General features: G+C 36.2%; 2 protein-coding genes across 2 annotated transcripts in view; both read right to left on the bottom strand.

Moving 5' to 3' along the window:
* ppp1r7 (protein phosphatase 1, regulatory (inhibitor) subunit 7) overlaps positions 1 to 7,948 on the bottom strand; it is a 10,929-nt gene extending 2,981 nt beyond the window's left edge. Inside the window, exons 1-9 of the mRNA XM_073849430.1 lie at positions 7,855 to 7,948; positions 7,086 to 7,181; positions 6,942 to 6,997; positions 6,796 to 6,861; positions 5,131 to 5,261; positions 4,025 to 4,187; positions 3,788 to 3,904; positions 3,592 to 3,696; positions 3,117 to 3,222 (exon numbers count right to left, since the gene is read on the bottom strand). Of these exons, the coding sequence (XP_073705531.1) occupies positions 3,117 to 3,222; positions 3,592 to 3,696; positions 3,788 to 3,904; positions 4,025 to 4,187; positions 5,131 to 5,261; positions 6,796 to 6,861; positions 6,942 to 6,997; positions 7,086 to 7,181; positions 7,855 to 7,894 (880 nt within the window). The 5' untranslated portion in view covers positions 7,895 to 7,948. The remainder of the gene's footprint in view (positions 1 to 3,116; positions 3,223 to 3,591; positions 3,697 to 3,787; positions 3,905 to 4,024; positions 4,188 to 5,130; positions 5,262 to 6,795; positions 6,862 to 6,941; positions 6,998 to 7,085; positions 7,182 to 7,854) is intronic.
* A 1,302-nt stretch (positions 7,949 to 9,250) lies between these two features.
* gk5 (glycerol kinase 5) overlaps positions 9,251 to 27,124 on the bottom strand; it is a 30,670-nt gene continuing 12,796 nt past the window's right edge. The window contains exons 7-16 of the mRNA XM_073848906.1: positions 26,562 to 26,623; positions 20,242 to 20,315; positions 20,086 to 20,146; positions 19,867 to 19,993; positions 19,063 to 19,167; positions 17,863 to 17,957; positions 17,651 to 17,754; positions 14,093 to 14,152; positions 13,874 to 14,007; positions 9,251 to 10,490 (exon numbers count right to left, since the gene is read on the bottom strand). Coding sequence (XP_073705007.1) covers positions 10,324 to 10,490; positions 13,874 to 14,007; positions 14,093 to 14,152; positions 17,651 to 17,754; positions 17,863 to 17,957; positions 19,063 to 19,167; positions 19,867 to 19,993; positions 20,086 to 20,146; positions 20,242 to 20,315; positions 26,562 to 26,623 — 989 coding nt within the window. The 3' untranslated portion in view covers positions 9,251 to 10,323. The remainder of the gene's footprint in view (positions 10,491 to 13,873; positions 14,008 to 14,092; positions 14,153 to 17,650; positions 17,755 to 17,862; positions 17,958 to 19,062; positions 19,168 to 19,866; positions 19,994 to 20,085; positions 20,147 to 20,241; positions 20,316 to 26,561; positions 26,624 to 27,124) is intronic.

Raw genomic sequence — 27,124 nt, 5'->3', positions numbered from 1 at the left:
TTTCACACATCCGCACACACGTAAGATATATAAAATCAAGCAATTAATTACATGTAAATCTACCCCACGTGGTGTACATTTTGATTTGCCCTTGCCCATTGTTGTATGTAGGCAAAACTATCAGGGCTTTACGAACGAGAATTTTGGAACATTTGAGTGCAATTAGGAGATGTGATGCAACTTTGTCTGTTTCCCAACATTTTCAATTAGCTAAGCATGCAATTTCTGGACATTGAAAGAGTTTTGCCTAAAAGGAGAGGATTTAGATAATAAACTGCTACAGAGAGAATCTTTTTGGATTTTTGAACTCAACAGTCTTTTCCCAAAAGGGATGAATGAAGAGATAAACTACTCATGTTTTCTGTAAGCATTTTTATTCTTTTTTTTTTTTTTTAGAGATAAACATTGTTAACTTTTATAAAAAGAATTGTGTTTCAACCTGTTCTCTGGGTCTGGGCTGAAGCCCCTCCCACTGCACCTGTTACCTGTTTCCTGATTACCTACTGAGTATTAATTGACTGCATGTCTGGTGCTGATTCATTATGAGCATTGAGAATAGCTGGATGGCTGAAACGTCTGCTCTTGCTCCATGAAAATAATTGATTCTTTTTGTTAAAGACTCTTGTCTAGTTTTTTCAGAGTGCGAACCATCTACAGTTTCTTCTATACTTTATTGGTTTTCACGCACCTGGACTTACAAATAGTCTTCATCTGAGTGCAACAATATTTCCTTGTCTTCGGAGAAGAACCGGAAAAATAGTAATAATAATAATAATAATAATAAACAGAAATTCCTATAGGGTCCTTGCACTATCAGTGCTAGGGCCCTACATATATTAAAAGGGGTCATGAAATGCAGTTAGTAGATACTGAAATTTGCTCAGATAAGTCATTAAAAATAAGCCCCAGCCTTGCATTTCTAGGGATCTTTAAGAAGGCTATGAAAAGTTTTGGAAGTGCATTTTCTTTACATTCACTGACAGAACTGCGTCTGAATTTTGTGGAGAGAGAGAAGAGAAAAATTCATATAATTTGAAGGGTTTGTTAACCCCAAAATTTAAATTGTCATAATTTACGCACCCTCAAACCCGTAAGACCCTGGAAATCCAGAGGTCTCGCGAGAGCACAATTTGAATTGTCTCTGCAAGACACTCTGGCATCGAGCAGTGATGCACGTTACTGCATTACATAAGCAGTTCTGGGAACCAATCAAATCGGTGTATCTGATGTAGGCGGGCCAGAGGCGAGCTAAGCCGATGACGACAGCGCTGCGACGTCCGAATCATTTAGTAAACATTGAAAGATGGCTACAGATGAACACCAGTTGTTTGAAACGGCTTTGGCCGCTACAATGAACGAGTTAGACTTGGCTTTTCATATAAAAGAGGAACAGAAAACCACCCCCGAATTGTTCCTTTGCAAGAAGGACGTTTTTGCTGTTTTGCCGACTGGATACGGCAAGAGATTAATCTATCAGTTAGCTTATTGTTGCTCCACTGGTAGCTAAGTGTATGGGGTGTATTGTTGTGATTGGTCGTGGCGTTATCCAATTGCGTGCAGTGAGAGTTTCAAATGCACGCTTGGTGCCGCCCCTCGAGTTAGGCCCTTTTCATTGCTCGATGCTAGACCCTTAATCTTAATAGATTAGGGTCTGGATTTTTTCCAGGCTACCTAAATTCATCTTCGGAACACAAATTAAGGTATTTTTGATGAAATCCGAGAGCTTTCTGAACCTCCATAGACTCCATAGGGTCGTTCCACGTTCTAGGTTCAGGAAGGTAGTAAGGACATTGTTACAATAGTCCATGTGACATCAGTGGTTCAAGCATAATTTTATGAAGCTACGAGAATACTTTTGGTGCACAAAGAAAACAGAAATAACGACCACTTTTGTCACATGGACTATTTTAACAATGTCCTCACAACCTTTCTGGACCTTGACTGTGGAAGGACCCTTGCTGTCTATGGAGGGTCAGAGAGGTCTTGGATTTCATCAAAAATATCTTAGTTTGTGTTCCGAAGATAAACAAAGGTCTTACGGGCGAGTAATTAATGACAGAATTTTCATTTTTGGGTGAACTATACCTTAAAACTGTGAAGTCAGTTTTGAGTTCTCATACTTGCATTATGTTTTTATTGTAAAGTAACCTCTAATGTTTGTAAATATTAAGAACATTTTGATTCCCCACTTCATGACTACTTTAAAATAGAAAACAGTTTTTTAAAATAGTAATAATATTTCAAAATATTACAGTTTTGAACTATTTTTGATCAAATAAATGCAACCTTGGTGAGCAGTGTTAGGGAGTAATTTAAATACAAAATAAAATGTAACTACAATCTGTTACAGTTACTGAGAAAAGCTATGTAATTAAATTAGTTAATTAAAATTATAACGAATACAAAAGAGGGTTACATCTGAATATTTTCACACACAGATTTGATTGATTTCTTTGTATAATTGCATTGACTGCTCTCAAATATGAGACACCAATATTTCAGGCCTTTAGGACACAATAGGATACGTTTATTTGAGAACTGTTTTATTTACTATTTAAGTTCATGTATATGCTTTAGTTTTTAAATTAGTTTTTTTCCCCAGGACATTGTTGATGCCAGTGTTTACCGTCACAGTTATGCAAAGAACTGTCTCATAGCTATTAAACTACATCTTAGGATTTTAAATCTTTAATCTCTCTTTTTAATCTCATATCTCTAAGTAAAAAGAGGTGCTAAAGTCTGATTTTGTGGTGGCTGTGCTTTAAAATTTAATTTTTATAATCTTAATTCAAGTAATGAAGGATTTTGAAAGTCTGACAGTAATCAGCATTTAGCACTACTGAAAGGTTAATGATAATTGCTTTAAATGTTTGATAATGAATAATGAGAAATTTAGAAAAGTAATCAAATGTAATCAGTTACATTAATAATGTAATTTAAATAGTTTCTCTACTTTACTTGTAATCTGTAACCTATTACATTTCTAAAGTAACCTTCCTAACACCATTACTGAACGTAAGAGTCTTATAAGATTTTCTAAATCTTACCAACCCCAAACTTTTGAATGGTTTTTCAAATTTACATGTGGGGTGCCATAAAATATACAAACAGTAAACCTCTTTTTTTTTTTCTTACCCAAAATTCTTTTAATTCAGTCAAATGGCTGATATTTTCAATCTTTTTTATCCTGTTTGCAGCGATATCCAAAGTTGTCAGCTTTTTCTAAAAAAGAAAGGAAAGAAAGATGAAAGATATGAATATTCTATCACCAAAACATTCTGAGGCGGATAAAAATAAAACCACTGATGTCAGATCAAAACACACAAAAATCCCATGTGGAGCCAAGGTGCAATGGAGAGGCATTGAACTTCAGGATAGCTGGAGAAATGTGAACATTAAACACGAAAAAGCTAGATTCTAATTTGACAGCTGCATTTTATGATCATTTCTTTATCTTGCAATTTGCTACAGACAATTGACAAGACTGTAAACCAATGCAAAGCGACAAATATTTTGAAAACATCCTGTGCCTAAATTTAGAATTGACATGAAAAAAGTATTGCATCTGTGGGCAACCATGATAGATCTTACATTGTTCTCCAGGCCCTCAATGACTTCAATGCCATTATGACTCAAGTAAAGCTCTCGCAGATTCACAAGATTCTGGAGCCCCTCCAACTTCGTGATGCGGTTACTCTGTCAAACCGGAACAGATGTTAACACCAACAGAGAAGGTAAATTTGGACTAAAAAAAAACAAACAAACAACTTTTGTAGCACAAACGCACCTGGATACTGAGAACCGTCAGACTGTGCAATCCATCAAGGTTCTGTAGCTGAGTGATTTTATTTGTGCCAAGGAACAAACTCTCCAAAGAAGAAAGAGAATCCAGATTCTCAATAATCTAAAAATGTACACAACACAAGCATTTACATAGATAAAATTCAAGCTAGATAACACATCCACAGTATGAACAGAAGAATATGTAACAAATAAAGAGCAGATTTCATCTTGGATGTCTCACCCTGATGCGGTTAGAGCCCAGCTCAAGCATCTGGAGGCTCGTCATTTGATCGAGGTTGGCAATGCTTGAAATCTTATTATGAAGCAAGAAGAGCTTCTTGATTTTTGTGAGACACTCCAATCCCTCAATCTTCCTCAATAAGTTGAACGATACATCTAGCTGACTGCAAATCACAATCACAAATGAGAAAACTGCATGTATTGGTACTTTTTCAATTCTTTAAATACAAGAGATGAGACACATTTTAGAATACAGTTTATACAACTCCTATTCATGTTGGTTTTGCACAGTTTTGAAAACATTTCATGTCATTTCCCTCTCTGGTCCTTGCTATGATATATGATATTGATATGATATTTAGTTTTACTGAATTCCAGTCGTACCACTTGACTTTGATTTGGTGGATAAAGGTTTTAAAATATTGAATAACTAAAAAGGAAAATAAGATCACTATGATATTAGGGCAGTTATCTTGCCATCTGTGTCCCCCAAAAATATTACAATGAATTTGAATAGAAAATTTAAAACATGCCCATCATAAAAGTGGTTTACTCACTCTAAATCAATGTATGTACACTTCTACTCATGTTTTGCGGCTTTAGTAAAATAAAATACAGTTCAAATTGTAATATTGTAAAATATTAATACAATTAAAAATAACTCTTTACCATTTTAAAATCTCAATTATTCATTTGTTGGAAAAACTGAATTTTCATCTTATTTTCAAGATATTTTTCATAAAAATTCGTATTAGATTGATTGATTCTAAAATATGTTTGTCAAAATAAATAAAAATTACGATCATATAACAAATTTAACATGTGACAAGACCAAACACAAAAATGCTCAGAGATTATAAAAATAAACATATCTGTTATGATTCATCATCCTAAAATCCTTTAAAAATATAATTAATGAATCCTCCTTCGGTTTAGCCATATATCTGCTGTAAATGATCTATAGCCAAATATTTAAAAATAAATAAATAAATAACCAACCTACCTTACTGACCTCAAACTATTGATTACCAGTGTATAAATGGCATTTCTGAAGGGAAAATTGTAAAAAAGCTCTGGACAAAATAATGAGCATTATGTATGACTTACTCAAGCTCTGTTAGGGCCTGAAGATTCTCTAATTTGCGGATCTGGTTGTCATAAAGATCGAGTTCCCTCAATGAGACGAGGCTGTCCAAGTTCTCAATGCGTTTGATGAGGTTTTGTCTAAGAGAAATTGTCTGATGATAAAAACAAAGAAAATTACTCCATTTAAGATCTGTAACCACGCATAAATAAAAGGAGAAGATCACTTTCAGAATAAACATTTCCTGATCGTTTCGTGTATTACCATCTTCAGTCACAAAGAAATTAAGGTTTTTGATGAAAACATTCCAGGATTTTTCTCCATATATTGGACTTCAATGGGGATCAGCGGACTGAACGACGAGGAATAAGGGTCTTATCTAGCAATACGATCTGTCATTTACTTTTATGTATATACTTTATAACCACAAATGCTCTGTGATGCGCATGCAAGGCTTTAAACATTGCATAATAATGGTGGAACATGGTGGTCTTGTGCAGTTAGATCTTCATCTGTGCATTTGGGTGAGAAAAACTCCATCTCATTTTATCCTCCAATTTTAAAATTATCTGACTGCATGGTTTTATCTTTTTTCGTAAAAGGCGTTTGACTTTCTTTGCATGTTCGCTCTGTAAACACTGATCACACGTGGCCTTTCTAGCGCCACAATGTGTGAGGCCAGGCTGGTCCAAGATGAGCATTTGTGGTTATAAAGTGTATAAAATGTATTATTTAAGAAAATAACTGATTGTTTCGCTAGATAAGACCCGTATTCCTTAGCTGGCATCGTGTAGAGCCCTTTGAAGCAGTGTTGTTTTTGACAACCATCTTAGATTTAGTCTTAGTCTTTTTGACTAAAATGCTTATTAGTTTGTCAAATTTTAGTCACTTCTATATGTGATAGTTTTAGTCTAGTTTAAGTCAACGAAAAGTCAAAAAGGTTTTAGTCTAGTTTTAGTCAAAAAAGGGGAAAAAGTAGTCTTTTTAACAAATTAATGTAGGTCAATAAGTATTTTGCTGTTGGGTAGTGTCACTTGTAAGTTCTGAAAATAGCAGATCTATAGTTCAACACAATGTGAACTTCCGGATCAACTATTTTCAACAATTACAATAATGAAGGAATGTTTTAAAACATAAAAGACAAACAAGGATGGAATGCTAAAACGGCTTGCCATACTAGTATGGCAAAGAGTATTTAATGCTAAAACGGCTTGCCATAGCAGCAGATACGTTTTAGGTTTTGATTGGCATGCACAATAAGCAGAAATGTCATGCTTTTTAAACATCTGACGGACCACCCAGTAACATTTTCGTCTATTCTCGTCTAGTCAACGAAAACTCACACACGTCTCGTCATGTTTTAGTCAACAACGAGCCATTTTTATCTCGTCATTGTCTCTTTATCGTCAGGAAAAAAAGTGGCGTCAACAAAATGATTTCGTCATCGTCATCGTTGACGAAAACAACACTGCTTTGAAGCTGCACTAAAACTGCAATTTGGACCTTCAACCAGTTGGCCACCATTGAAGTCCACTATATAGAGAAAAATCCTGGAATGTTTTCCAAAAAAACCTTAGTTTCTTTGTGACTGAACACAGAAAGACATGCACAGAAAGAAGTGAACTTCTCCATCAACAGATACTGCAAAGAAGCAAATATGTACAACCCTATTAAATTCATACTCTCACCTTTGCCTTCCGGAGAACCTCCAGACCCTCAATCTTCCCAATGCGACAGTGGACCAGATCCACATCCTAAATAAACAATTAATACGCAATGAACCAAAGTGCTAATAACATCATCTTTTTAACCTCTTAAAAGTCCTTCTCGTCACCTCTTCCTCTGGGTCTAAGGTTATGGTGTCCATGTCAACAGGTGACTCCTCAGGTACTAAAAAGGGAAGTGAGAGAACTGGTAAGGAAACATATCACACAAATCATCGTTTTAATTGTTTCCCCTCACACCAAGGTGGCCTCACCAGTCGAAGGGGCTTGCAAGGAGTCGACCTCTCCATTGAGACTCTTCCTTTTAGTCTCATCATCACCAGATTCCTCAGACTCACCCCTCCTGTCAACTTTAAATCACAGGTTTTATAAACAACAATGAATTATTAGGACACACCCAGTGTACTAACCTGCTTACAAAATGTCACCTCTGATATCTAGGCCAAATAATCGTGATAGCACGTACTTTAATATAAAACCACAATTTCAAAGCCCCATCCCACACACACCCTCATCCCACAGCAGCAGCATGCTAACAAACTGTGCTGATACAGCAGCTAGAAACAAATGGAGGCGCCGAGAAAAGCTCGATTTGTCACGTCTGATAGCTCACATTCAGGTTCTCCTAGACTTTATCCATCCAAACAGGTGAGACTTTGACAGTCAGATAGTGTGAGCTGGTGGGCTACGTTAGCTAACCTGCAAGGTGTGCTGGCATTGACGCCCTGTCCACTACTATACACACAGCTGGAAAAGAGGTCTTGCATTTAAATACTGTTGAAATACAGCAGCTTTTATCACCATTTCATGCGTGCTGACTATAAGAGTAGCTTTAGTTAGCTGTGTGTTAAACGTAAACAATCACATTACAGTCTGAATGAATGGTAAGAGCACACTAATATATTAACTGATTAAAAATATAAACTCAGCTTGGTTACAAAGGGTGAGAGCAAACAGACTAATCGCTGATTTATTAGAGATCCCGTTGGTAATAAATCATTAAAAATAGACAAGTCAGCTCACCTTCCATCTCTTGAGGCTCTCCGACAGATAAAGCCGCCATTTTCCTTTAAACCCGCCCACTTTGCTAGATGATTGACACCTGCAGCGACCAATAGCAAACCTGAAATCCGTTTCCTGCCTACGCCTATGAACTATATATAATTACGATTATATAATAAATGTAATACACGACAGGACCAAATACAAAAATGCTCAGAGATTATAATAACACTTTGCTATTAGTATATCTGTAAGTATTCATCATCATCATCCATTAAATCCTTAGAATATGTAATTAATAAATCCTTATCCGGTTTAGCCTTCTATTGTTGACTTGTTCACATTTCACTTTTAATTTAAAGTTCAGCAGACTTAGTTATAAGACCTAGCTAACTATTTTCAATAAAAAATTAACTATTTTTAGGCTCATGCATTATATAATGTTTATCAGGTTATGGTTAATGTTTATTTTAGTTGTTAGAAATCTCATGTTTTATACAGTTGAGGTCAAAAGAGGAATAAGATATTTCACATCGTATTTACATATAGTCCATCAGAGAAAACTGTTGAATTTATAAAAATGACCCTGTTCAAAAATCCTTCAGGTCCCACGAATTCTTTGGCTTTTCAACATTTTTGTGTATTTTAACTCTTTCCAACAAAGACTGTATGATTGTGAAGGACTCATATGCAACTATTACAGAAGGTTCAAATGCTCACTGATGCTTCAAGAAGGAAACACAATGCAATAAGAGCTGAGGGGTGAAAACTTTTGGAATTTGAAGATTAGGGTAAATGTACACATGTACAAATCTTCATTTCATTCAAAAGTTTTCATCCCCCAGCTGTTAATGCATCATGTTTCCTTCTTGAACATTAGTGAGCGTTTGAACCTTCTGTAATAGTTGCATATGTGTGCCTCAGTTGTCCTCAGTGTGAAAAGATGGATCTCAAAATCATACAGTCATTGTTAGAAATGGTTCAAATACACAAAAATGCTGAAAAACAAAAGAATTTGTGAGACCTGAAGGATTTTTGAGAAGAACAGCAGACAGGTTAACTGTTCAGGACAAACAAGGGACTCATGAACAACAATCACTAAACAAACAAACAAAAAACAGCTGTGGATCCTTCAGAAAACAACACAGTATTAAGAATCAAGTGTATGTAAACTTTTGAACAGGGTCGTTTTTATGACTTCAACTATTATTTTCTCTTGTGAACTATTTGTAAACGTCTTTTATGTGAAATATCTTATTCAGGTCAGTACTAAATAAAAAAATCCATCTTATTTTGGTTTAATAATTAACATTTTGCAGATTCTGCAAGGTGTATGTAATCCTTTGACCTCAACTGTATGTCCAATGACCTCTGAAAATCCTTGTTTTTTGCAGGACGACACAATTTGACACTGAAATGACATACTGAACATTTATTAAAACAACTAATTTCACATACTGACAGTAAACATGGCACAATGTTAAGAGCTCTTTGACAGTCTATTAATACATTTATCTTTACAAATATTCTATCTATTCTTTCTTAGAGATCTTGATAAAAGCCTAGGATATTATACAGTTTCACAGTTTTACTACAGTTGAAAGTATGTATTCATTAGTTACTGTTGATAGTATCAAGTGGCAAACTGCAACACTGCTACAGTTTTGTATACAAACAAGTGTAGCAGGTTGGATGCTTAAAGCAGGAGAAAAAAACATTAGGAAATATAGTACTTCAGGTAACAAGTTTCCATTTTTGCAGCATTCCGTTTGTATTATGAGGTACATTTGATTAAAAAAAAAATAACCTACATAATGCCAAGACTATATATGCAATTAGAAAATATCAATTAAAATTACATGACAATTCCAACAGCTTTAATAAATGCTTATATAAATTACCATACACTGCATACATGCACAATGTGTTACGATTAAAAAAGGAGCAGTAAATTTGACTTACTCCCATCTATGTAAACAACAGAAATTACATAAAATTAGAATAATCCTTAAGGATGAGGTGTTGTCCTTTAGGAGATGAGTAACCGAGGCACCTCACTGAGGATCTCTTGTACAACAGCATCTCATTAAGGCAAGTTAATCATCACAAGTTAAATACATTTGTTCATATTACAAAAACAAAACAAAAAACAGTAGTATTCATTTTGAGTGCCTAGTGACTAAATTATTGATTGGAAAAATCATAATACTACCTATGTCTTATTCTGAAGTAGGAATTGTGCTGCATCCTGTCACCTTATCATTATAATTCCACTGGATTCACAACTGGGTGATTTGGATTTACACAAACAACTCTGTATAATCGCTCCTAATTTGGCAAAAGTGTAACTAACCGTTGATATGTGTGTGATTCCAAATCCAAAATGGATCCATACTGTTTAAGTGTTTTTCTCAAGTGTGAAAGAGAAAATCGCCCTTCAACTGTTCACATGAATATGGAGTTTACAAGACAAACTTGTGTTCTGGCAAATCAGGGCTGGCTGTACCAGTGCATAGAGCGCTGAAGAGCCCTCTCCCAGCTCTGCAGTACTCCTCTGTATGGGCCTCCCTTGTCCCAATCTGATTTACTCTTTCGGGGAAGAAAAAGTTGGTCAGTGGTCAAAAGCTTCTTCAGCTCTTCTTGGTTCCTCCAGTAGCCTAAATGACAGTTAAAAAAAATAAAATGAGCAGATTAAAACTTTCAAGGGATTGTTTTCCCAAAAAAAAAAAAAAATTCTTTCAGCCGAATGCAATCGGCCTCTGCTCTTCCAAGTGAATGGTGGTCGCAATTTTTAAGACCAAATAATCCATCCATCCATGATGAAGGACATACAGTATGTCACAAAAGTGAGTACACCCCTCACATTTCAGCAACCATTTTAGCATATCTTCTCAAGGGACAATACTATAGAAATGAAACTTGGATATATTTTAGAGTAGTCAATGTGCAGCTTGTATAGCAGTATAGATTTAGTGCCCCTTGAAAATTACTCAACATACAAACATTATTGTCAAAATAACTGGCAACAAGTGTCAATATATTGTGGTAGCACCATTGTTATCTAGTACTGCCTTAATCATCCTGCCATGGAATTGACCAGAGCTGCACATGTTGTTGCTGGGATCCTCTTCCACTTTTCAATAATGACATAATGGAGCTGCTGGACGTTAGACACATGGTGCTTTTCCATCTTCTCCACGCTTGAGGATGTCCCACAGGTGCTTAATAGGGTTCAGGTCTGGAGACATATTTGGCCACCCCATCACCTTCAGCATCCTCAGCAAGGCAGTTGTCATCTTGATGGTGTGTTTGGGATCATTATCATGTTGGAAAACTGCCGTTCGGCCTAGTTTCTGGAGGGAAGCATCATGTTCTGCTTCAGAATATACAGTACATAATGGAATCCATGTTTCCCTCAATGAATTGCAGCTCCCCAGTACCAGCAGGACTCATGCAGCCCCAGACCATGATGCTACCACCACCATGCTTGACTGTAGGCAAGACAATTTTCTTGGTACTCCTTACCAGGGCATCGCCACACATGCTGGACACCATCTAATAGGGGTGGGACGATACAGGTAACTCACGATTCAATTCTGTGGCGATATGTGACCCACGATAATGATAATATCACGATTCACGATATCTACGATATTCAATATATTGGAAGAAATTTCATCAACGATATATCACGATATATGTGACTGAAAAAGAAAAAAATACCCATAATAAGGAAATCTTATGCATTTATTAATGCCAACATTTCCAACACTGTGCAAAGAAATATGCATTTGCATAATAACTCACTGCCCCTTGTCTTAAATGTAAACACTGTACGGCTAGAGAGATGAAAGTGCCTGAACATTAAAAAAACAACATGAACATTAATTAACATATGATACTGAAACGTCAGTAGTAAGTTACTGTAAAGTGCTTTATGTTAACCTGGACAATGGTAACTTCAAGGCATTCTTCTTGAGGAACACTAACTGATCAGTATGCTCAACTAGCGGGTGGGTCTTTGATTTGTTTTTCGTTATTTTCCGCCATTCTTCTCACGTCTCTTTTTTCTGCGCTTCATCTCTGTTGTTGTTAGTTAACTTGTGTTCTTCACTGGCCGCTGCTTCCGCCACTTTACCCTTATTTACTCGAACAGCGCCCCCCGCAAACAGAATGGTAGATATTGGGTAGTGACAGTGACACTGACAACGGGTAAATTAATCATTTTATGTTGTAATAAAATATCGATATTGGCCGTTAGTGTATCGATTATTTATTGCGACAGAGAGCACAACAATATATTGCAATATCGATTTTTTTTCCCACCCCTACCATCTAAGTCAAACAAGTTTATCTTGTAGTCTCATTTGACCACAGGACATGGTTCCAGTGATTCATGCTCTTGGACAGGTTGTCTTCAGCAAACTGTTTGCAGGCTTTCTTGTGGAAAGACGCCCATGCAAACCGTCTTGTTGCAGTGTGCGGCCTATGGTCTGAGCACTGACAATCAGTGTTACTGAACCTCTAATAGCCTTGGCCATCTTTGTGGAGAGCAACAATTCTTAAATTCTAAGTTCTTTGCCATGAGATGCCATGTTGTACATCCAGTGCTCAGTATGAGGGAATTGTACTTAAAGCACCTAAATTTAACTGCTCTAATACAAGATACATGACTTTGTATGGTCCTGTCAAGCAGACAAAAACATAAACATGATGAATAGGACATGTGGCTTTGCATGGTTAAACAACATACTGTTGTTATCACTTAGGGTGTACTCACTTTTGTTGCCAGCTATTTTGACAATAATGGCTGTATGTGGAGTTATTTTCAGAGGACAGTAAATCTATGCTGCTATACAAGCTGTACACTGACTGCTCTAAAATATATCCAAGTTTCATTTCTATAGTATTGTCCCTTGAGTAGATATACTAAAATGGTTGCTGAAATGTGAGGGGTGTACTCACTTTTGTGAGATACTGTAGCTGTAGCGTAAGCTCCAGTGAAAATATGCTAGTCTTGCAAGAACCAAGTTTTGTTTACAGCAAAGGAAAACCAGTCTCAGCTTGGCTTATACTGAAGTCCTCCACCATCTTTCTTCACAAAGCTCATTTTGTACTTCTAATTCATGACCGGTGTTTGTTTTGACCGCTCCTCTGCGCTTCCACGTTTGTCAAGTCTCACCAGAGCTTACACTACGCCTACATCATACATCATCTGCTGAAACGCCGCCTTCTTGTGAACGCACATACGACAGCGGAAGATAGAGATCACGCTTTATAAAGTTTAAAAATGTATATTTTTCTTACACAAATGCACTCCCCGGAGCTGTGTGGAGCACATTTTAAGATGGATGGACAGTCTTGTTTGGGCTTTAAAATCTCATTCTCAACAGCCACTCACTGCTATTATAAAGCTTGGAAGAGCCAGGACATTTTTAATATAACTCCAATTGTATTTGTCTTAAAGAAGAAAGCAATATACATCTAGGATGGCTTGAGAGTGAGTAAATTATGGGGTAATACGTTTTGGGTGAGCTATCCCTTTAAAGCCTAACATGAAATACATTTATTTTTTTAAATGGTTTATTGTACAATATATTAGTACAACAGATTAGAATATGGAGCTTATAAAAAAATCTCAAAAATGAGTTTTTAGAGGTCCAACAATATTAAAGCCATTCTTACATTAGTTTATACAATCAGTAAAGATTTCACAAGCACAAAGACATGTACCATGTTTTTAAAATGATACTAAAAGGCCTTTTATACTTGCTAAACAAGTATAAACGAACTCAGATGACAGACGGCACATAGTATAGATTGTGTACAACAGGTTTTTCAGCAAAGTCCTGATCATGTTGATAGTTTAAACACTGGAGTCTGTGACCATCACATACTATGCAATATTATGTGAAATCTGTCAGCTCAAATCTGCAGACTGGCTCTGATTTTTTAACTAGCGTCAACTTCTCCAGAAAGTAAATTGTCAGAAAATTGGGGCAAAAATCATGTAGTGTATTCCAGCCTCAATGTCACTTGCCTGTTCCAAGTCCTGCAACAAAAGCAGCTCCAAGGCAGGACATGTCGAAGTGGCTTGGACGTTCTATTTTACGTCCCAACAAATCAGCTGTAAGTTGCATGATGAAATTATTGGTGCAAACACCTCCATCTGCCCTGTAAATGTGTATAAAGATACAAACATTTAAACAGGCAGGATCAAGCTATGCAATATGATAGACAAACAGGTCGAGACTCTTACCTGATTTTAGTGATGGGAATACGGGTTTCTCTAAGCATGATTTCAAAGAGCTGCTTGTTCCTGAAAATCAGAACCAGAAATGCTGTTGAACTGTGGTATGAGAATTACAGGAACCACACAAGAGGTTAAGTAGGGTAAGGTAAGGTTTATAGGGTTCAACAATCATGCTTAAAACATACAATCAGAAACGTGCAAATCAGAACATACATAATCTTCAAAAACAAAAAGTTAGCAATTTAGTATGATTAAGTAAGACAACAATCCAAAATTCGAATGCTGCAAAAGGAAATCCAATATCCGTGATGACCAATGTATCATGCATCCCTAATTATGACATATAGTCGTGGCCAAAAGTTTTGAGAATGACACAAATATTAGTTTTCACAAAGTTTGCTACTCAACTGCTTTTAGATCTTTGTTTCAGTTGTTTCTGTGATGTACTGAAATATAATTAAAAGTTTCAAAGGCTTTTATCGACAATTACATGACATTTATGCAAAGAGTCAGTATTTGCAGTGTTGGCCCTTCTTTTTCAGGACCTCTGCAATTCGACTGGGCATGCTCTCAATCAACTTCTGGGCCAAATCCTGACTGATAGCCACCCATTCTTTCATAATCACTTCTTGGAGTTTGTCAGAATTAGTGGGTTTTTGTTTGTCCACCCGCCTCTTGAGGATTGACCACAAGTTCTCAATGGGATTAAGATCTGGGGAGTTTCCAGGCCATGGACCCAAAATGTCAACGTTTTGGTCCCCGAGCCACTTAGTTATCACTTTTGCCTTATGGCACGGTGCTCCATCGTGCTGGAAAATGCATTGTTCTTCACCAAACTGTTGTTGGATTGTTGGAAGAAGTTGCTGTTGGAGGGTGTTTTGGTACCATTCTTTATTCATGGCTGTGTTTTTGGGCAAAATTGTGAGTGAGCCCACTCCCTTGGATGAGAAGCAACCCCACACATGAATGGTCTCAGGATGCTTTACTGTTGGCATGACACAGGACTGATGGTAGCGCTCACCTTTTCTTCTCTGGATAAGCCTTTTTCCAGATGCCCCAAACAATCGGAAAGAGGCTTCATCGGAGAATATGACTTTGCCCCAGTCCTCAGCAGTCCATTCGCCATACTTTTTGCAGAAGATCAATCTGACCCTGATGTTTTTTTTTGAGAAAAGTGGCTTCTTTGCTGCTCTTCTTGACACCAGGCCATCTTCCAAAAGTCTTGGCCTCACTAGCCGCTTTTCCACTGTCGGGCCAGTGCGAGCCAGTGCTAAGAGCGTGCCGGGCGGGGCTAATGGCCTCGAGTCGCAAGCACCAAGGCCAAAAGTAAGCTGCGTTTCCACTATCGAGCCAGTAGCCTCGCTGCGCGAACCTAAAGCCCGCCCTTTACACACCTCCTTGAATCAAACGTCATGAAACCCCTCCCCTTTCAGCAGGGAGATTGAAAGTAAGTCACCGTAGTGTGATGATCATCGAACGAAGACAGCTGAAGCAGCTGTTGTTTGCTCCTTTCGGTGTTTTCTTCGTGGAAGATGAGGCAGCGAAACCAAGATGCGAAGACGGAGGCTCAGCGGCGTTTACGCCGAAAGCTTATGTTAGCTGCGAGGCGAAAAAGAACAATACAGGGACGTGGAAGCCGGATACAGCGAATGCAGAAACGCCTTGTAATGTTGGTGATGTCTGTTCTGATGCAAGAAGTGCTTTGCAACAGTTGTTTATGCAGCAGCAATATTTGTAATATATTACATTAATAAATCACTTGAAAAGAAGCGTTGTTTTTATGACCTACACACAAATCTTTCGTCTAACTTGGTATTACATCAAACTAAATGTTGCACATTATCTACACACTACTGCAAAAAATAACTACACAGTTGTACCTCTAGTATAATTTTTTATGCCTTTATTTAGGTACAGATACAGGTACAGTGTATGTTATGTTATCAAGGTGTGTTGGTGAGTTTTTGTGGGGTTTTTTGGACGATGTAAATAAACTTATACATCAGATCTCATTTTCATAGGATCTTATTTGCATTTGTCCAAAATTTTATTTTTATCACGTCTTCGTTTCTGAAGACGCTGTCAAACTGGCGTTGTATATTGTCCTCGGCCCAAATGCTTAGAAGAGCCCTGTATTAGTAATTCGGCGAAATGCGCTTCTTACCGCAGACACACTCCGCCTTTCACTTTGACCACGCCTCAAGCCCCAGCTGGCCCGCTTTGGCCCAAGGTTTTCGTAGGGCCGAAAAACCCGGGCCATTGGCCCTGAGGAAGCACCGACGAGGCACGATCAGGCCCCGGAAGTGACAGTGGAAACGCGACTGGCCCTGGCACGCACTAGCACCTGCCTGCTGCCATTCCTGAGCAAGCTCTTCACTGGTGGCACTCCGATCCCGCAGCTGAATCCTCTTTAGGAGACGATCCTGGCGCTTGCTGGACTTTCTTGGACGCCCTGAAGCCTTCTTAACAATGCAGTGGAAAGTTTTTTTCGGGCATTCTTCTACTCTAATGAGTCTTTCAGTCCCTGCCACTGAAAAACAGCCCCACAGCATGAGGCTGCTACCAGCACGCTTTACTTTTGGGATGGTACTCTGCAGGTGATGAGCAGTGCCTGGTTTCCTTTAAACATGATGCTTGGAATTGAGGTTCATCAGACTGGAGAATCTTGTTTCTCACAGTCTGAGTCAGCGTTTTTGTAAATTCCAAGTCTGTTTTCATATGTCTTTACTGAGGAGGGGACTGAGACTTGCCACATCACCATAAAGCCCAGATCGGTGGAGTGCTGCAGTGATGTTTGTCCTTCTGTAAGTCTCTCCCATCTGCATATATGATCATGGGGCTCAACTAGAGTGACCATCAGGTTCTTGTTCACCAGTCTAACTAGTCTCAACTAGTTTACAAGCAATATAAATGCTCCTGCGCTAAATTTCAACTGTCCCAGATTAGGGTATGAATACTTATGCAATGGAATCATTTAAATTTAAGAAATATGCAAAGATGTTAAAAACCTGTTTTTTTGCTTTTCCATTATGCTGTATGCAGTGTAGACTGATGTCGAAAAAAGTAATTTAAAACATAAGGCAGCAACATAAAATGTAAAAAAAACGAAGGGGTATGAATACTTTCGAAAGGCACTGTATTTATTTTGGGTCCAGTTTTAATTTAGTTAGCCAAATTCTACAAACAGGATTGGATCTGTTTCAAAACACATACAGTTTGGGACAAAGTCTATTTACATTGTCCTGCAGTGTTCTGATGCTTAAATATTTTCTTTTCCATCTGTGTTAATCGTTTATTTAGGTTATCTTGCATTTTATCAGAAAAAGAACAATAACATGATTTGGAGCAATCCAGCAAGTTTATGAGAACTGATTGATTCATTTAGCTTGCACAGTGTTTCAGTGTAAATGGTCACAAACTACCTTTTTTTTAGGGTCTGATATTTGCCCATTTTTCCCAAACCCTGGTTAATTTCTGACTCAGACACAATCAGTCCCTATTGACTTCACATTCTTCAAAATTCATGAAAGATCTTATGTTAACAGTCAGATCTTGCAAGCTCACCTGAATGCTATAGACTCCAGAATGGCTCGGACTAGATGTCTCTTGGTTGTGGAAGGTTTTAAGCCCATGAAAGAGGCACAAGCTTTAGGATCATTTAGAGGGGCCTGTAGCACATAAAGAGACAACGTCTTAAAAAAATAAAAATGACACTGTTTAAAAATCTCTTGTATTTACAGCAAAAATTTGAGATGAACGGATACACACAAACACACCTGTAAGCCACTGAAAGAAGGCACAAAATACACGCCATCTGAGTCTTCCACACTAGTGGCTATGCCCTCAGTCTCCTTCACGTCAGAAAAAAGCTCTGAAAGACAGGCACCAAAGAAATTACACCACAATAACTGAATTTAATTTATAATTATTTAATCCAAGTTAAAGGAAAAGTTCACTTCCAGAACAAAAATTTACAGAAAATGTACTCACCCCCTTGTCATCCAAGATCTTCATGTCTTTCTTTCTTCAGTCATAAAGAAATTATGTTTCTTGAGGAAAACATTTCAGGATTTCTCTCCATATAGTGGACTTCTATGGTGCCCCTGAGTTTGAACTTCCAAAATGCAGTTTAAATGCAGCTTCAAAGGACTTCAAACAATCCCAGCCAAGGAACAAGGATCTTATCTAGCGAAACGATTGGTTATTTAAAAAAAAAATAATACAAGTACAATTTATATACTTTTTAACCACAAACGCTCATCTTGTCTAGCTCTTTATAAACTCTGTGTGTTATAGTTCAAGACAGTTAGAGTATGTCGAAAAACTCCCATCTTGTTTTCTCCTCCAACTTCAAAATTGTCCCCCTTTTTTTGTAAAGGGCGTTTCATCTTCTTTGTATGTTCACTTTGTAAACACTGGGTTGGTACTTCTGCAGCGATTTAGGATGATTTTGAAGTTGGGGAAGAAAACGAGATGGAAGTTTTTCTATCTACCCTAACTGTCTTAAACTGGAATACACAGAGTACACGCAGAGCTACACAAGACAAGAATTTGAGGTTAAAAAGCATATAAATTGTCAATTGTTTTTAGAAAATAACTGATCTTTTTGCTAGATAAGACCCTTGTTCCTTGGCTGGGATTGTTTAGAGCCCTCTGAAGCTGCATTTAAATTGAATTTTGGAAGTTCAAACTCAGGGGCACCATAGAAGTCCATTATATGGAGAGAAATCCGGAAATGTTTTCCCTTAAAAAACTATTTATTTACGACTGAAGAAAGAAAGACATGAATATCTTGGAAGACAGAGGGTGAGTACCTTATCTGTAATTTTTTGTTCTGGAAATGAATTACTCTTTTAAATAAATTCTCATAATGGAGTCAAGCATGCATCTACTATCTGAAATGTTTTTTTTGTTTTTATGTAGTGAAAAATACAATATGTGTGGGCTTGCAAGTGCACATTATTCCTCCTCCTCACCTAGATCCTGGGCCCATTTAATGGCAGCACCTGTTCCAGCAGCATTACCTTCAGCCAGATACACAACATCAGCACCAATCTTCCAGCCCACCAGCGGATAAAGGCCTATTCAGAAAACAAATGAAAAACAGAGATATAAAGAGAGACCAAACTAATTTATGATGAGTAATGAGTCACATTGTGTTCTAACCTGCTGTTTCCATGTACACTACCATTCAAATATCTAAAGTTGGAAAGGTTTTTTTTAATGTTTATGAAATAAGTCTCTTATGCACTTAGGCTCCATTTATTTGATACAGTAAAAAACAGTAACATTGTGAAACATTAGAACAGTTTTCTATTTTATGTATTTTAAAAAGTACTTCATTTATGAGATATCAAACCTAAATTTTCAGCAGCCACTATTCAAGTCTTTCATGTCAGAAATCATTCTAATATGCTGATTTGGTACTAAAAATGTTTTGTATAATCAACGTTGAAAACATTTTTTTGTGGAAACTTTGATTCATTTTATTCAGGATTCTTTGATGAATAAAACTAAATAACTTTATTTGAAAGAGTTTTGTAACAATATAAAAGTCACTGTCAACTTTGATCATCTTAATGCATCACTGCTGAAAAAAAATTTAATATTTCTTTCAAAAACCTCCCAAACCTTTGATTTCATGTGGTTTAAAATCCAGCTTATTTATCTTTGTAGTTAGCTTATTATTTCCAGTGGTTTAGTAGCATTTCTTCCATTTCAAATAAATTCCAAATGAATACTGTGTAAATTTTAACAAGATCAGAACTGGAACGTCATACCAGCTATTGACGTGTGTGGTTTATTTCCTGTATTGATGTCCATGAAGGTCCCTGTGCCCATTGTGATTTTCACATCACCAACATCAAAACAGCATTCTCCAAACATGGCCGCTTGTTGGTCCGCCATCTGTGACAAAGACATGAAAGTTAGGGTTGTAGCAGCAAAGTCAATCAAGCACATACATATTGTTAAAACTACATTACAACATTTATACTTACAAGAGACATGATTGGGATGGGCACCCCGAATATGGACGGATCACATGTGCCAAATTTATGACTAAAAACGAGAAAAGAGAGCATTAACTGCTTAGTCAAAAGTGGATAGAAAAAGTATTCTGGAAATACCAGAGCAATTCAGGGGTGCATGAATACCTTGTGTTCTGCACACTGGGGAGGATGGAGAGAGGTATAGAAAGGAGTGAGCATATAAATCCACTCCAGCACATCTAATGATCACACAAACACACACTATGAGCACAAACAGCATCCTATGAACAAGCACCACTTGCAGAAGCACGTTCTAAGACACTATGGCTGCATTTTTACTTGGTATTAACATGCGATCACTGTGATTCGATCAAGCAGATGCATTTACACTTGGCAACGTGAACTGACTTCTCTATCTGGATAACTGATCGGATCTGTCTTTCCTTTGCAACATTTAAATAAGCCTGCAGAAGATGGCCCCAGTGAACAGTCAACCAGAAATAGTCAAGGGTTTTTTGCCAGCTGTGGTAGGGAAAAAAAAAGAAAAAGAAAAAAAAACTTTTTTTTTTTAAAGAGAATGAATGGTTCTGCAACTTTCGTGTACTTTCCCCCCATCTTTCATCTGATAGTTCGGGTTTGCATGACGTCGACCTGGAATGCAGATGTGATGGCTAGATTGGGTTTCCATTACACTGACATCTGATCACAACAGGGTTCGTACAGATACTGTAAATTGAACTTCCAGGACTTAAGGACTTTTCAAGCATTACATTTTTGATTTTCAAGGACAATTGTGACCCTGGACCACAAAACCAGTCTTAAGTCGCTGGGGTATATTTGTAGCAATAGCCAAAAATACATTGCATGGGTCAAAATTTTTGATTTTTCTTTTATGCCAAAAATCATTAAGAAATTCAGTAAAGTTCATGTTCCATGAAGATTTTTTGTAAAATTCCTACTGTAAACATATCAAAATGTAATTTTTGGTTTGTAATATGCATTGTTAAGAACCTAATTTGGACAACTTTAAAGGTGATTTTCTCAGTCTTTTTGATTTTTTTGCATCCTCAGATTTCAAATAGATGTATCTCAACCAAATATTTTCCTATCCTAACAAACCATACATCAATAGAAAGCTTATTTATTGAGCTTTCATATGATGTATAAATCTCAGTTTTGTCAAATTTAACCTTATGACTGGTTTTGTGGTCCAGGGTCACAATTGGAGATCTCACTTATCAAACAATGTCTTCTCTTTCAAACTAAAACCACAGTAAATTTTGTATTTGTGAATACTTTTTTCTTAGTTTTGTTTTGGTTTAATGTCTTCTAAAAAAAAAATCTGAAAAAAAAGATTTGTAAAAGGGTCATTCTACAGAAACGTCCACTTTTCTGTCCCTAGACTTTAAAGAAATTTTACAATTGAAATACACATTAGGCTTACAATTTTTTATGTATTTAAAGATTAAACAATATGTTATTTGAACAATTACACCTTCCTGAGCCATCAACGTGGCATTTTTTGCTGCATTTATTTAAAACAAAAATACAAATATCATGTAAATGGCATAAAAAACTAAATACCAAATAAATATAAAAAAAATATATAATGAAAACAGTGGTCCCCTGAAGCTGTCACTGGTGTTACTGTTTGACAAAACGGTATTTTGTCTTTTATTTTGGAATTAAAAAATAATAATAATAAAAACAAAATCACACTGAAGACATCACTTGACTTCCTCCTTCCTATTTCCTGAAGATCTATGAAGGCAGGCTTATGTTAAGTCCACTGTTCTTAGAAATGTTCTCATTTATCTCCTGATTTCATATGAAGCTTTTAGTTGATGTCACTGGTGTGACCTACTTTATTGCTAGGGAATTGTAAAAAATGGATACAAATGGATAAAACTACTTAATTTAGTAAGTATACCATGATTGACAACATGTGGTTTGATAATTAGCATGATTGACAACATGTGGTTTGATAATTAGCAGCAGCCATTTTGTACAATTCCATTTTTTTTAATGAAAATTGTCACTAGTGTTACCTCTTTATGGTTAATTAATGTAAAACGATTTTTTTTAAATCATTAAGCTGTCATTTATGCTTATTCATAAAGTCAAAAGCTAATCTAATAATGTGGTCTAAGTTTAAAGGTTAAAAAAAAGAAATACATTTCAAGACATCTTGCTGTACCAAAAGTGGACGTTTTCTGTAGAATGACCCAAAATCCTGATCTGAAAAAACATTCTTGGCGATACATGCTCTGAAGTCCCGAACTCAGTCAAATGATTCGCTAATCTGCATTGAAGTTCCAATCTGAATCAAAGGATTCACATATATGCAAAGTTCCAATCTAAATCAAATCATTCGTGATACACCATCTGAAGTCCCAATCTGAATCAAATGATTCACGAAACATGATCCAATTTGAGTATTTCAAAACGTGAATCATTTTGCAATACAGTGGTTTAACTGATTTGGAGTTAAAAACTCATTTTAAAATCGTTACAAGTATTGTCGATACTTCTTTAGGAATATTGCTTTTTCAAGGGTTTTTAAGGCCCTAAATTTCAAAAAGTCAAATTCAAGTGCTTTAAGCACCTTGTACGAACCCTGTCACAATACATCCTCAACTACCTCTGAACCAGGATATGCTGATCGGATAATATTTGTATTTTCAATGTGTATGTGGACAACATCTGGATACAGGTCGCATGTTAATGTCAAATGTAAACGCAGCCTATATGGTCAAAAGATACAAGAAAAGCACAACCACACATACACATGAGAGACCTTAAAAGATAGTTAACCTCAAAAATAACACTGTTGACCCTCTGCCCTTTATACTTAAAATTTTTGATTCACACAAACATCTGTGATGTGTCTGCAAATCAGAAAATATTATCAAACATGCAAGAAACATGAAAGTTTTTACTGTTTTCTTTTGTTTTCTTTTTCTTTCTTTATCATTTTTACACTTTACTTTTTTTGGATCCACAAAAAAAAAAAAAAAAAAAAAAAAAGTTGAGTTTTTTTTTTTTTTTTAACATTTTTTTATGTGTCTGAAAGTGTCTGAATATTTACCAAGGCTGCATTTATTTAAAACAAAAATACAGTAAAAACGTAATATTGAGAAATATTGTTACAATTTATTGTAACAAACCAGAATTTACACAGAAAGTTGAAAAATAACAAGGGATGTGTGTTGTCAGGAAATTAATTTCAAAGCAAGCAAATAAACATGTTTTTCAACAATACTGAGCACCAGGAAAGCAGGCATGTGCATTAATTTTGAGGTACATTTTGATTTACTTTAAAGGGGTCATGAACTGAGAAACCAAAATCCTCTTGATTTTTTAACATATAAGAGGTTGTTGTACTACAAAAACATCCTGTACGTTTCAGACTTAAAATGTTCTGGTTAGTCTATAAACAGTGTACAGCGGGTAAAATAAGTATTGAACACGTCACCATTTTTCTCAGTAAATATATTTCTAAAGGTGCTGTTGACATGAAATTTTGACCAGATGTCGGTAATAACCGAAGTAATTGATACATGCAAAGAAAACAAAACAAATAAGTTCAGAAATTAAGTTATGTGTAATAAAATGAAATGACACAGGGAAAAAGCATTGAACAAGCTTACTGAAATGTATTTAATACTTCGTCCAAAAGCCTTTGTTGGTAATGACAGTTTCAAGACACCTCTCGTATGGAGAAACTAGTCGCATACATTGCTCAGGTGTGAATCTTGCAAGGAGCACCTGGTTGTGGCCAGTTTATGGTGAAAAGATGTTCTTTCCATTTCCGGATTATGGCCCAAACAGTGCTCACTGGAACATTTAGAAGTTTAGAAATCCTTCTGTAAACAATGCCATCAGTATGTTTTGCAACAATAAGGTTGCAAAGGTATTGAGAGACCTCTTTGCTTCTACCCATGATGAGATGTTTCTTGTGTGACACCTTGGTAATGAAACATCTTTTTATAGGTCAGTTGCAAATGAACCAGCTAATATTAATTTCCATTGACAAGGGGCAGGATTGCTGTCTAATTACTGATAGATTTCAGCTGGTGTCTTGGCTTTCCATGCCTCTGTGCACCTCCCTTTCTTCATGTGTTCAATACAATGTCATTCCATTTTATTACACATAACTTATAGGATTAGTTCACTTCCAGAACAACAATGTACAGATAATGTACTTACCCTCTTGTCATCCAAGATGTCCATGTCTTTCTTTCTTCAGTCGTAAAGAAATTATGTTTTTTAAGGGAAAAAACATTTCAGGATGTCTCTCCATATAATGCATATACTGTATATAGTGCCCCCAGGTTTGAACTTCCAAAATGCAGTTTAAATGCATCTTCAAAGGGCTCTGGGATGCAGTAAAAGTATGTCGAAAAACTTTTCGTCTTGAACATCAAAATCGTCCTACAACGCTGTTTTGCCTTTTTTTGTAAAGGGCATTTGATGATCCTTGTATGTTCACTTTGTAAACACTGCGTCAGTACTTCTGCAGCAATGTAGGACTATTTTGAAGTTGGGAAAAAAAAAAATAAGATGGGAGTTTTTCGACATACCCTAACTCTATTGACTCGGATCACTTCGCATGCGCATCACAGACGAGACAAGACGAGCATTTGAGGTTAAAAAGTATAGAAACTGTCAATTTGTTTCAATCATTTCACTAGATAAGTCCCTTTATCCTCGGCTGGGATCGTTTAGAACCCTTTGATGCTGCATTTAAACTCAATTTTGGCAGTTTAAACTTGGGGGCACCATAGAAATCCACTATAAGGAGAGAAATCCTGAAATGTTTTCCTAACTGAAGAAAGAAAGACATGAATATCTTGAAAGACAGAGGGTGAGTACATTATCTGAAAATTTTGGTTCTGGAAGTGAACTAATACTTTAATTGCTGAACTTTTTTGTATTGTTTTCTATATGTATCGATTACTTAGGTTACTGACATCTGGTGAAAATTTTATGTCAACAGCACCTTCAGAAATACATTTATTGAGAAAAATGGTGACGTGTTCAATACTTATTTTACCCGCTGTATACTGAAGCAAGTCTGCCAAAAAGACAGCTTATGGAATCTATAAATTTATATAATAGTGTGGCTAAACATTGCTTCTGCAGAAGATCATCAACGCCTGCTTCTACATCACTGCCTGTTTAGCCCCACCCACCAATTTGCGCATGTAATGTACATATCGAGAGGTGAACGCAGGTCTATGCAGAAACCAAACAATAAAGATAGCTTCAAATACAAGAGGTCGCTTTGCAATGCCAAGTTAAGGAAAAACAGTCTTTGCATTGCCTTCCTTCTGATCGAATGGATGAACTTTATTTTTAATGAAGCAGACCGTGTCAGTGAGATCTTAAAACCTACCTTTTTTCCTTGGCCTTCGATACCTGAATTGATATTGCTGGATAGTTTTAAATGTATTGTGTATGTGGGTAATCCTAGTGCTGTCTTAATGTATATTATGTACTGTGTGTGTTTTATCTTGTTTTATTGTTCAGCACTTTGGTCTGCCGTTGGGTGGTTGTAAAGTGCTTTATAAATAAAGTTGAATGAATGAAATGAATGAATCTTTTGTTCACTTCCTTTTACCATGGATTCGTTTACAAAAAATGGTCAATTCGACGTGGGATTTTCAAAAAACTAAAACTAAAATACAATGTTGTGACAACCATATTAGATCTGACTGAGTAAATTTGCAGCTTGGTCCTTTGTTCACTTAATTTAGCAGCAGATTCGTTTACAAAAAAAGCACAACTCAGGGATTCTTAAAAAGATATAAACTAAAAGACGATACTATGATGACTATACTGGATCCGACAAGTTTGCCTGTTTTGTCTGTTATTACAGATGGTTTGATATGTACTAAGTATTTATCAGTATATCTATAAAGGATGTAGGCTGTCAAACATACACTTAGTGTTAGCCAATCATAGCAGTGGGCATTTACTTTTGAGTCTACAATCTGCCACAGCTATTCAAACTGTGTGTTCTAATGAGGGGGTTAAAATAGGACAGAAAATAGTCTATTAGTTCTAAATTTTTTGACGTAAAAATCTTTATAGCATTATAAGTAGACCTCAGAGAACAATACAAAATAAAAAGGCAGTTCATGACCCCTTTAAATTATTGTGCCATGACAAAAGGGAACAATTTTTGCCATGTTCCTCAAACAAAGCTATTTTCTATTATTTCCATTATCTATTTCTATATATTACAAAGCTACATTTTCTCCTTTTGTGTCCCATGTTAGAAAAAAAAAATCATACAGGCTTGGAACAACATGAGGATGAGTAAATAACTCCCATTTTATTGGGTGACCTCTCTGTTTAACTGTGTTTTTAAATGTCTAATCTCTCAGTGAACATGTGTTTGACCTAAAGTCCACAATCCGAAGGTAATGAACAGATAACAGCAAATAAACAAATATAGTAGTTATACAGTTGTAACTGACCTGATAGGAATCAAATATTGCTGTTGCACTGGCATTAGAGTAATCAGTAGCATGAACCAGGCCTGCAAAACACACAAACAAACAATAAAACATACATTTGAAAGGTATGCCAAGCCCAACAACAAGGAATCTTTTCCTTTACATTCAGATTGACTCATCCCGCCAACATTTTCAGTGACTTGCTAAATCTATTTATAAACAGTGCTGTTTTTACCAAAATATTTCTATATACTACATCTTTATTAGCACATAAGTACAATTTGCATTCAACATAACAGAAAACCAGAAATGTAATGTTTAAAGTTCAAATGTTTGGGGATTGGTAAGAAAAAATGTATTCAGCAAGGATACTATAAATTGATCAAAAGTGACGGTGAAGAATTTTATAATGTTACAAAAGATTTCTGTTTCAAATAAATGCTGCTCTTTTGAACTTCCTATTTATCAAAGAATCCTGAAAAAAAAAAGTATCACTGTTTACACAAAAATATTAAGCAATGGGTATTAAAAGGCACTGTTTTTGATAATATTAATTGAGAATCAAATCATCATATTAGAATAAT

Source organism: Garra rufa, chromosome 10 (assembly GCF_049309525.1).
Source record: "Garra rufa chromosome 10, GarRuf1.0, whole genome shotgun sequence".
Taxonomy (NCBI): domain Eukaryota; kingdom Metazoa; phylum Chordata; class Actinopteri; order Cypriniformes; family Cyprinidae; genus Garra; species Garra rufa.
This window is presented reverse-complemented; position numbering and strand designations above follow the sequence as displayed.